This window comes from Vipera berus (assembly GCF_964194415.1).
Source record: "Vipera berus genome assembly, chromosome: 1".
Classification (NCBI taxonomy): domain Eukaryota; kingdom Metazoa; phylum Chordata; class Lepidosauria; order Squamata; family Viperidae; genus Vipera; species Vipera berus.
Window position 1 is genome coordinate 261498343 of NC_138202.1, and position 11707 is coordinate 261510049.

At 38.5% G+C, this 11707-nt stretch overlaps 1 protein-coding gene across 31 annotated transcripts in view; it reads right to left on the minus strand.

Moving 5' to 3' along the window:
* Positions 1–8812, minus strand: part of TRDN (triadin) — a 232431-nt gene extending 223619 nt beyond the window's left edge. For 21 of the 31 annotated variants that reach the window (XM_081313550.1, XM_081313548.1, XM_081313549.1 and 18 more), the window contains exon 1: positions 8332–8811. In XM_081313550.1, the coding sequence (XP_081169676.1) occupies positions 8332–8353 (22 nt within the window). In that variant the 5' untranslated portion in view covers positions 8354–8811. Of the gene's footprint in view, positions 1–8331 lie in introns of all 31 variants that reach the window. The other 10 variants (XM_081313558.1, XM_081313557.1, XM_081313551.1 and 7 more) reach the window with 1 other exon arrangement.
* Between the last annotated feature and the right edge of the window lie 2895 nt (positions 8813–11707).

Genomic DNA, 11707 nt, shown 5'->3' on the forward strand with positions numbered 1-11707 from the left:
TGTTTATGATTATATATATGAAAGACTTCATCAACTTTTGCTACGAGAATATACTAAGCACCCACAAGCTGATAAATACAAATATGCCGAATATAATTGGAAGAGGAACATATTCTTAATAAGATTTTATATAGAAAGCAACCTCAAAGAATCACTGCTGTGAATAATTACGGAAGTTATCTTAAATAAATGTATGCCAATTAAATGTAATTTTTAAACCCTGGTAAAAAATCTTCATATGTTTATTTAGTCATTTTCACTTAAGGCTGTTTTCAGCATAAGAATGTGTGTGTGTATGTGCGTGCGCGCATGTGCGCACGCGCACACACACACACACACACATATATACACATACATACATACATACATACATAGTTATTGCAGGAATCAATCTGGGTCAGTCACCAGCACCAGAGGTTTAGTCTTCCAAGCTTTTGGACTCCTGCTGGAGCCCATCCTCAGGGAACATCTTTCTCACCAGAATGTGGATGGGTTTCAACGTGAGTCCCAAAGCTCGGAGGACTAAACCTCTGTTTCCGGTGACCTACCTAGATTGGATCGTGCAATGTTATCCTGGGACATGTATATTTGCCTTCATTTGTTTATTGCTATTTATAAAAAAGGAAATTATTACCAAATACTAGCATTAATTACTGATAAATTAATGCTAGTATTTAAGAAAAATGATCTTGGTTTAAAGCATGATAAGGAATTTTTTTTTACCCAACCTCAGGTGATGTGTGAACTCATGAGGTGGCCCCACTATTATTAACATCCCTACATCTGTTATTTTCTTTTACTGTTTTATTAGTTTACTTTTATAGTTTTTAATGTTTCTTAAATAATTATTATGCAATGGTTTTAGGTAATAATTGATCTATCTACCTACCTATCTACCTATCAATCTATCTATCTCATCTATACGTGTATCTATACACACACAAACTGTTTTACTGGATTGGATAATTGTGCTTATAACTGCTGTAAAGAAGATTGGAAATCTCTTTTTTATATCTTTGTTCTTTCTTTTCTATTTTTCTTTTTCTTTCTTGTGTGTTTAGCTTTTGCTTTGATTTCTTTTTCATTTTTAATCTTCATTTTTAAACTTTTGGAATACACACATATATATAATCAAACTACAAATTATACAAATATTATACAAAACATAAAAAAGAATCGCTGTACAACCACTCCAACTATCTATGAAAGATCTCTCTTTCCTTTAAAAGTTATTTTTTGCCATTCATAAGGTACCATGATCTTCTGGGATGCTAAAATCCAAACGTTTTAGCAAATAAGAAGAGCTTGGTACAAAAGAAAAACTTTTCTTTCTTTTTTTAATTTCCTATCTTTTATATTTTACCCCCCCCCTTCATGGATTACTGCCTTGTCGTGGCGAAGGGGCTTGCGTAATTCAATGAAGCTATGAGCTATGCCGTGCACGGCCACCCAAGACGGACAGGTCATAGCAGAGAGTTCTGACAAAACGTGATCCACTGGAGAAGGAAATGGCAACCCACTCCAGTATCTTTGCCATGAAAACCCTATGGACAGTACCAAAAGGCAAAACAATATGACGCTGGAAGATGAGCCCCTCAGGTCGGAAGGCATCCAATATGCTACTGGGGAAGAGCAGAGGGCTAGTACTAGTAGCACCAGAAAGAATGAAGCGACTGGGCCAAAGCCGAAAGGACGCTCAGCTGTGGATATGTCTGGTGGTGAAAGGAAAGTCCGATGCTGTAAAGATTTTTTCTCCATAGGAACCTGGAATGTAAGATCCATGAATCAAGGAAAGCTGGACGTGGTCAAACAAGAGATGACAAGACTAAACATTGACATCTTAGGTATCAGCGAACTAAAATGGACAGGAATGGGTGAATTTAATTCAGATGACCATCAGGTATACTACTGCGGGCAAGAATCCCTCAGAAGAAATGGAGTAGCCTTCATAGTCAATAAAAAAATAGGAAAAGCAATACTGGGATACAATCCTCAAAATGACAGAATGATCTCAGTTCGAATCCAAGGCAAACCATTCAATATCACAGTAGTCCAAGTCTATGCCCCAACCACCAGTGCTGAAGAGGATGAAATTGACCGGTTCTATGAAGCCCTACAGCACCTTATAGAACTAACACCCAGAAATGATGTCCTTATCATCATGGGGGATTGGAATGCTAAAGTAGGAAGCCAAAAGATAACCGGAATAACAGGCAAGTTTGGCCTTGGAGTACAAAATGAAGCAGGGCACAGGCTGATAGAATTTTGTCAAGAGAATACGATGGTCATAGCAAACACTCTTTTCCAACAACCCAAGAGACGGCTTTACACATGGACATCACCAGACGGTCAACACAGAAATCAGATTGACTATATGCTCTGCAGCCAAAGATGGAGAAGCTCTATACAGTCAGTAAAAACAAGACCAGGAGCTGACTGTGGCTCAGACTATGAGCTTCTTGTTGCAAAGTTTAGGCTTAAATTAAAGAAAGTAGGGAAAAGCGCTAGGCCAGTCAGGTATGAATTAAATCATATCCCTATTGAATATACAGTAGAGGTGAAAAATAGATTTAAGGAATTAGATCTGATAGACAGAGTGCCTGAAGAACTATGGACAGAGGTTCGCAACATTGTACAAGAGGTAGCAACCAAAACCATCCCAAAGAAAAAGAAATGCAAGAAAGGAAAATGGCTGTCTGAGGAAGCTTTGCAAATAGCTGAGGAAAGGAGGGAAGCAAAAGGCAAGGGAGAAAAAGAAAGATATGCCCAATTAAATGCAGAATTCCAAGTGTTGTGACTCAGGGCCAGCCTGTGGGTCCGGCAGCCAGCTCAGATGTCTCGGATGACTCAGATGAGGGGGAGGAGGAGTGTGTGGAAGACGAACCGGCTGATGATGGCTTGGAGGCTTCGCAGAGCCCCCAGCCGGGGCCCTCTTCTCAGCTGCGTGAGCCCGATAGTGCGGAGGATGATGACCCACAGCTGGCCCTGTTCAAGGACGCCCGACGCAGGAGGCAGTCGAGCAGGACCAAACAGAGAAAGGCTGTGGGACTCCTCGGGAGGAGGCACAGGGAGGCCACGCCCTGATCTCTAAATAAAAGGAGTGTTTGGGGAAGGGCTGGTTGCTGAAAGCAACCCTTCCGTTTGAGGATTCAAGTTCCAGTGTTTTTGTTTCTTGTTCTGTTATTTGAGTAATAAATCTTGGCAGACGCTTTCCAGCCTTAGACGCTCTCCAGTCTCTACTGTTTGAACAGGGGTTTGCCTTATTGCAAGGCCGGTAGCAGGCTGGTTCAGAACACCAAAGAATAGCTAGAAGAGATAAGAATGCCTTCTTAAATGAACAATGCAAAGAAATAGAAGAAAATAATAGAATAGGGAGGACCAGAGATCTTCTCAAGAAAATTGAAGAGATGAAAGGAACGTTTCATGCAAAAATGGGCATGATAAAGGACCAAAATGGCAGGGACCTAACAGAGGCAGAAGAGATTAAGAAGAGGTGGCAAAATTACACAGAAGAACTATACAAGAATGAGCTTAACGTCCCTGATAATCACAATGAGGTGGTCACTGACCTCGAGCCAGACATCCTAGAATGTGAAGTGAAGTGGGCCTTAGAAAAGCTGAGCAACAACAAAGCTAGTGGAGGTGACAGTATTCCAGCTGAGCTATTCAAAATCTTAAAAGACGATGCAGTAAAAGTGCTACACTCAATTTGCCAGCAAATTTGGAAAACTCAACAGTGGCCACAGGATTGGAAAAGATCAGTTTACATTCCAATTCCAAAGAAAGGCAGTGCCAAAGAATGTTCAAACTATCGCACCATTGCACTCATTCCTCATGCTAGTAAAGTTATGCTTAAAATTCTACAAGCTGGATCATGGAGAAAGCTAGAGAGTTCCAGAAAAACATCTACTTCCGCTTCATTGACTATGCTAAAGCCTTTGATTGTGTGGATCATAACAAACTCTGGCAAGTCCTTAAAGAGATGGGCATACCAGACCATCTTATTTGTCTCTTGAGAAATCTATATGCGGGCCAAGAAGCAACAGTGAGAACTGGACACGGAACCACTGATTGGTTCAAAATTGGGAAAGGAGTCCGGCAAGGCTGTATACTGTCGCCTTGCCTATTTAACTTATATGCAGAGCACATCATGAGAAAGGCAGGGCTAGATGAATCAAAAGTTGGAATTAAGATTGCCGGAAGAAACATCAACAACCTAAGATATGCAGATGATACCACTCTAATGGCAGAAATTGAAGAAGAACTAAAGAGCCTCTTGTTGCGGGTGAAGAAGGAGAGTGCAAAACATGGGTTGAAACTAAACATTAAGAAAACCAAGATCATGGCATCTGGTCCTCTCAATTCCTGGCAAATAGATGGGGAAGAAATGGAGGTAGTGACAGATTTTATTTTCCTGGGCTCCAAGATCACTGCAGATGGGGACTGTAGCCAAGAAATTAAAAGACGCTTGCTCCTGGGGAGGAAAGCCATGACAAATCTAGACAGCACACTAAAAAGCAGAGACATCACCCTGTCAACAAAAGTGCGTATAGTCAAGGCTATGGTCTTCCCAGTTGCAATGTATGGCAGTGAAAGCTGGACCATAAGAAAGGCTGAGCGCCAAAGAATTGAAGCCTTTGAACTATGGTGCTGGAGAAGACTCCTGCGAGTTCCTTGGACTGCAAGGCGATCAAACCGGTCAGTCCTAGAGGAGATCAACCCTGACTGCTCTTTAGAAGGCCAGATCCTGAAGCTAAAACTCAAATACTTTGGCCACCTAATGAGAAGGAAGGACTCACTGGAGAAGAGCCTAATGCTGGGAAAGATTGAGGGCAAGAGAAGAAGGGGACGACAGAGAATGAGGTGGCTGGATGGAGTCATTGAAGCAGTAGGAGTGAGCTTAGATGGACTCCAGAAGATGGTAGAGGACAGGAAGGCCTGGAGGAACATTGTCCATAGGGTCGCGATGGGTCGGACACGACTTCGCAACTAACAACAACAACAAATATTTTACCCCTCTACTAGAACATTCCAACTGAACTTTACATTTAATAATTGCAACACTCAAGATGTAAACATCTGCGCAATAATAATGCATTTGCTTACATCAAATATATTACGTAATAGAAAAGCTCACCATAACTCTTCTCAGGAAAAAGAATTCTTAGTTACATCAGCTGATCAGTTATTTTTAAATTTTAAGTATTTTCTACATAAACTTTATTAAAATTCTGGACATAAAAACACAATACATGAACATATACAAAAACATACAAACTTATACAATCACAAAACTAACTATCTAAATTAAGTAAAAAAAAATACAATCCAATCTACTTCTACTCTTCACTTTCCTCAGGCATTCATTAACCATTTCTTATACTGTTGTAATCACTATTTACATTTCCCATTATCTCCCCTTGTTTAATCTATAAAACCCTTTATCATCAAACTATTTTTCTCTACTTTTATAATGTAACCCCTATTTTTAATAAAACTGTAGATTTCTCTCTCATTAGGCAAGTCAGTTTTACCCATCTCTGAGAAGTCTGTAACTTTAAATAGTCTTTACTATTTAAATATTGAATACTTTTTATTATTTGAGGTTTCTTTAGTTTTCTATTTCTATGCATATAATAATATTGCCGCTGTAACAATGTAAAATAATGAGACACCATGCTTTTTAGTCAGTTCTTCTTCCATTGACCCTAATAAGTAAAGGCCTGGTTTAATCTGAAAAGGTATTCCCATTATTTTCATCAATGTCCTGTGAATCACCAACCAAAATTTTTGGCCACTTCACAAGTCCATTACATATGATAATAGGTTCCATCCACTTTTTCATATTGCCAAACTTTACTTGAAACATTTTATACATTTGTTTTGTTTTATAGGTGTCAAGTGACATCAATATATAATTTTATAAATATATTCTCTTAAATTGTTGAGCAGAGTAAATGAAATATCATAGTCCACATTTTTTTCCAGTACCAATATTGGCCCCAAATTTAGCATACATTTAATATTACATCTTTTAACCTGTTCATGTTTTGTTTTGTGTTGGTCACTGGATTCAACCTTATGAGCCAGGAAGTAGATCATTACCTTTTAAAGAAGTTTGGTCTTTTGTATGAACCTGGTCTTGCCCAGCTTTAGCATGGTCTTCCTCAAACACTTCATTACATCTACCCAAACTGATCAAAGTAGACAGCTATACTGGCTTTATGCCTGCTCTTCACAAACTTACCACTGAACATGAATATTAAGCATCCCAGAAATAGAAAGCAACAGATTTGGTCTCCAATAATGCTCAATGCAAATTCTATTATATTAAACTTATTTTGCTTTCGTATTTCATTAACAACTGCAGTGATTTGGGACATAGTCTTGGTCTGTTGAATAAAAAGGGTAAAGAATAGATCTAAGAGCTTTTGTTATAGAAAAGATGGTTATAAGCTTGGGAGAGTAGAATGCAGAGATCCACAATGGGAAAAAAATGCTATGCAATTCCACTGTAAAATTGAACAATATATTTAAAAGCCTGCATTTTTTAAAAAAAATCCTTCATCATTGTACTGAATAAAATGTTTGCATATATTAATAGTCTGAACATATTAAAATTATTCATGAACTATTGATATTTTCCAGATAACCATTTCTTTATTTATAGGTTCAGATCTCATTCTCTCTAGCCTTCATTCAAGCAACCCTCATATACAACTTCCAAAACTATATAATTACTGAAGACTAATAACATGTAGTCTTATAAAGCACTGAATATATCTCAAAGATTTAATTTGATATAAAGCACACTGCGTAACCTTTACGTTTGCATCATGCCTTTAAGTGATTTGTTCCTCAGGGTTCAAATCCTGCATTTTACTCCTTCTGTAATAACCCATGCTGCACTTCCCTAATTAAACACAGTGGGGGAGATTGGAATCCGGACTTCTTTTTTTGGAAGAGAAATATTTGCGCCTTTTCAAGGCATGATTTGAAAACAAATGCACTATATAAATATTTGTTTAGTAAAGGGCAGCTCACGTTTAATATATACAGTGTTTTTAAATATAGGTATACATCAACCTAAAATATAAAGCGACAGCATGGCAAACAGCACTTGAAATTGCATTATTTTTACCAGTATTCCTGTTGGGCATACCTTTGGTGGAATGCCAGTTTTGAGTTCATATAACTTGTGAAGTGGAATACTGCAAAAATCAGCAGAACTAAACTGCATGAAACAGGCAATTAAAATTAGCCTTACATGGCCTGAAGCCAGGTTACCTGCAGAACTATTTTCACCCCATTACATCAGCTTGTCCCACCCAGTCAGGCAGGGATGATATGTTGCAGACCCTGTCAGTTAAAAAAAATCCAACTGGTGGTGTTCAGGAAGTTAGCCTTCTCTGCCATTACCTCCACTTTTTGGAACATTCTTCCCCAGAGGCAAGGGGGAGGGGGCACTTTCCTGGCCTTTTGAAATGTCTAAAGACTTGGCTCTGCATCTTGCTTGGGGGGGGGCGGTCACAGAGAAGCACACAATTGTGGGGCTGCCTATTGCCTAAAGACCTTCTCCCCCACCTTTTAATTCTGAATTATATCTATCTTTGCCTTTTATCTAAATGTTATATACAGTTTTTATGTGCTAATAGTTTACTTGTACTCAGCCCGGAGTCCCTCTGCGAGGGAAATGGCGGTTTTTAAAAATTTGATACATATGTAAAAAATAAATAAAATTAATCCTGAATTACTCTGCTTTAGGCATGAAAACTGCCTGGATGACTTTGGGCCAGTCACTCTCCCTTAGCCCTTAGCTCACTTCAAGGGTTGCTGTTGAGGAAACAACAGGAAGAACAAGTAGTATTAGGTATGTTCACTGCCTTGAGTTATTTAAAAAATAATAATAAAAGCTGGATAAAACATCTAAAAAAATGTGCCTGAAAGACTTACACTGCAAGCAAATGTAAGATGGATTCAAACAAGGGAAAAAGTGCAAAAATGCCAAGCAACAATATAGTGACTATGATGAGCTTTTAAATCTACCATCCCAGCTTTATTATTATTTCTTTGTGCTTTTTATTTCTGCAGCCTCTCCGTCTAAGCCTGCCTTCCCAACTCTATATGACCAAGGCTATTTTTAGAGGTGACTGATGATCAGGTTTTATTAGCTGGTACAAATTCCAGCTGCTAAAGCAGAGCCAGCTTCTTTGCCTTCAAGCATGCCCTTCAGCAAAGCCACGATTTCGCAAAAAAATGTATATAGATCATGCCGAGTGACTAAGTAGAAATCTTTTTCAGACAATTAGAACATCAAGATGGTTACAGTACCTTCAGCTGTAATCTCAGTCATAATGCTGATGGTAAGAAATGCACTGTGAGAAAAGGTCAAGTTGCATTAGCGGCTCAGAGGATCTGACAGGGCCAACGTTGACTCTCGCAGGAGATGGTGTATTAAAAGAAAGGTGGGACGTCCTCTGCAGTTTTAACTTTCTTTGGGTTCTTCTGTTGAGCTACTTTCTCTACAAAGCCCTGCTTTGCCTTCCCCACCTTCCCTAGAAACTAACCCTCTCCCAAGGCAGTCTTCACAGCTACACTAAAGTATCAGCTTCTAATAAAAATAGCCATGGCTCTCAGCAGATCTGTAGCTCAGCTTATTTGGCATCCTAGGCACCACTCAGGGACTTGATCTATTTTATTCAGTTTTAAGCACCCAGCTCCAAACTAGAAAGCCAAGCGGGCAAAAGCAAAGGCAGCACCAAAGGAACTGGAAGGAGCTGTCAAAGCCCTAGCCACTTCTTTTAATATGATTACAGTTCTTTGAGGTCTATGGCAGAAAACATGAAATACAGACTTGACGGTAATCTTATCCAACCAAGCTGAAATGTATTCTTAGCATACTCTTAGCACATTCTTTCCGGGCCTTATTTGGGTTGGGAAGGACACCGTGAAGTCAGCCACAGTGACTGAAGAAGAAAATTAACTTAGGTAAATTTTCCCCCTGTTGAATTCCCCTGCTGACATTTAAAATCACTGAAATAATCCACCTCACCCACTGCTTCTTTTTTTAGTTCTTGCCCATCAGTTTCAAAGAAGAAATCTGCTGGATCATACCAAGAATGAATCTCTTCTAATGCACTTTCAAATCTCTGTATGCACATATTAATATCTAGGGCTACTGGTTAATGCAGAGTCCCAAGGTGCACTGGTACCAGTTTAACTCTTGATGAAAAGATAATTTGTTTACTTGTGTGCCTGTTTTGTTTTTAATTTATTAAAAACTATCTGCAGTGTCAAAGCTTAGAAAACTAAGGGAAGTTTGGGAATCTTCAAAAAATTACATGATGCTTTATAATATCTAGATCTGTCTGTGAATTCTCTGATATTCACAATGGGATACGTTTGAAATGGGATTTTGAGATCTGTTTGAAACAGCAATTTGAGCACAGCCTAGATAGACTGAAAAATCCATGTATTCTCAAACCCCTGTATTTCTATATGCTCACTCTGTTTTTGTGAAGTGATAGGGAGGACAGAACATTATAGAGTAGGAATGCAAGATAAGAATTTTTCAGTGTGGAAGGTCCCACTGTGATTTAGTTTTCCTTTATTAGGCAGGGAGAGAGTAGGCTGAAAGTGAGATATTTGATATTTCGTGCTGAGATTTAGTTTTCCAACAATTATTACTCTCTGTAGAAATAATTAGGAAAAGGGATCTACTAGAATGACCTGCTTCCAGAGGCTAAATGATTCCAATGGATTCTAGAAGATACTGGGGGATTTTTCCCTCCTGTTAAAGACTTAGCTGCATGTGGAATACAGAGTTGACCAGGTTGGTTGATGCAATAATTCCTGAATTCCTTCTCCCATGGCAGAGACTGTTGCTTGAAGACAATGAAGAAAGGTAGATGATTATTAGAATGCAGGAGGATAAGCTCATCTCAAATAATATCACTAGTAGAAACTCATTATCACTACTTTATGGTCACGAGGAGTTGAAAATGCAAGCCTGTCAGTAGCTTTAGCCAAGCTTCTCAAAATGGCTTGGTTCTATTTTTGGCTCTGACCCAGCTAGAAGTCACATAGGACCTCCAGTAGATTGTTGCATCACTTCATGGCTAGACACTTTGAGGGAAAGTTGATCAAACTTATCTATAGTTTTATTCTACAGTTCCAACAGTAGAAGTGCCCAAGACTGTCTAATCACTTCTTTAAATGAATTTCAATGTCAAGACCTGATTATGTTTGGTTGAGTTACCACATGCTTGTTCACCCTTGGCCCTCATGGGCTATCTCATTTGGTAAGAAGATGAGGAACGATTATTACTAAATCAGTGCCTGGTTGTGAAGACTAGCTCCGTGCAGACAAGATATATTCTAAAGGATTAACTCTGTAGTGTAGAGGTGCTTCTGGATCCATTTCTGAAATTACAGCATGCACTGCATCAGTGACAAGAAGCAGCTTTCATCAGTTAGTCTGGTATGCCAGCTGCAGCCATACTTAGACAGAAATAATCTCTCTAATTTTTAGATTGCTGCAATATATTTTTTGACCCTGAGTATGGTCCAAAACACCAATTAAAACATTGCAGTAAGAATGCTGACTAGAACTGAGTGACATAAACATAATCAACTTCTTTGAATCATCAATAGTCCCAATTCCCTTCCATTTAAAACTTAACCCATTCATAGCATGGGACCACAGTTTAAAGTAATGACTCTTTCCATGTTGTGAAACCCTTTAAGACTGGCAAACTTAGGACTTAAAATCACTTTGACTTCTGAAATCAATAAATAATGCTAAGGTAACAGAATCTTGAAAGCCATCCAAAGCTATTCTCCAAATAAGCTTATATCAAGAGTGATTAAGGCAGTATTACTCACATTTTCCTCACTATTTCGGAGAAAGCTTTTTCAGTTGTAGCCCCTGAATTGAATTCCTCCCCCACGGTAACAGAATGATTAGCAGGCTGAAGACTAAAACATATGAAGAAAGGTTACAGGAATTGGGTATGTCTAATCTAATGAAAGGAAGGACTAAGGGTGACATGATAGCACTGTAATAATATTTGAGGGGCTCCTACAAAGATGAGGGGTTCAAACTATTTTCCAAAGCACAAAAAGGCAGGACAAGAAACAACAGCCGGAAACTAATGAAGCAGAGAAGCACCCTAGAATTAAGGAGAAATTTCCTAACGGTGAGACCAATCAACCAATGGAATAATTTGCCTTCAGAAGTTGTGGGTGCTCCATCACTGGAGGCTTTCAAGAAGACATTGGACAGCCATTTGTCTGGAATAGTATAGGGTCTCCTGCTTGTGCAGGGGGTTGGACTAGAAGACCTCTGAGATCCCTTCCAACTCTATTATGTACTATGTTCTGTGGTACTATTTCTTTATCTTTTTTGGCACAAGGCAAAGACATTCATATTTTCCTAGGCATTTTAATGATGAGGCTGTGATATTTTAAACATTTTCCTTGCTTTTATTTTGTTATTGTTTTGTTTATGTGATAGTTTATTCCTTTTACACCCTCTTATAATATTTTAATGTATGTTTTCATAAACTCTTTTAATCTATTTGTACAACTGAATTTTACTGTAATACACTTTAAGGGCAGAGTATATAGTCTAGATTTCAAAAAGATATAAGAACTTTTTTTTCAGAAAAAAAAACCTTTAGATCTATTGGATGTCATGGCTATGTTT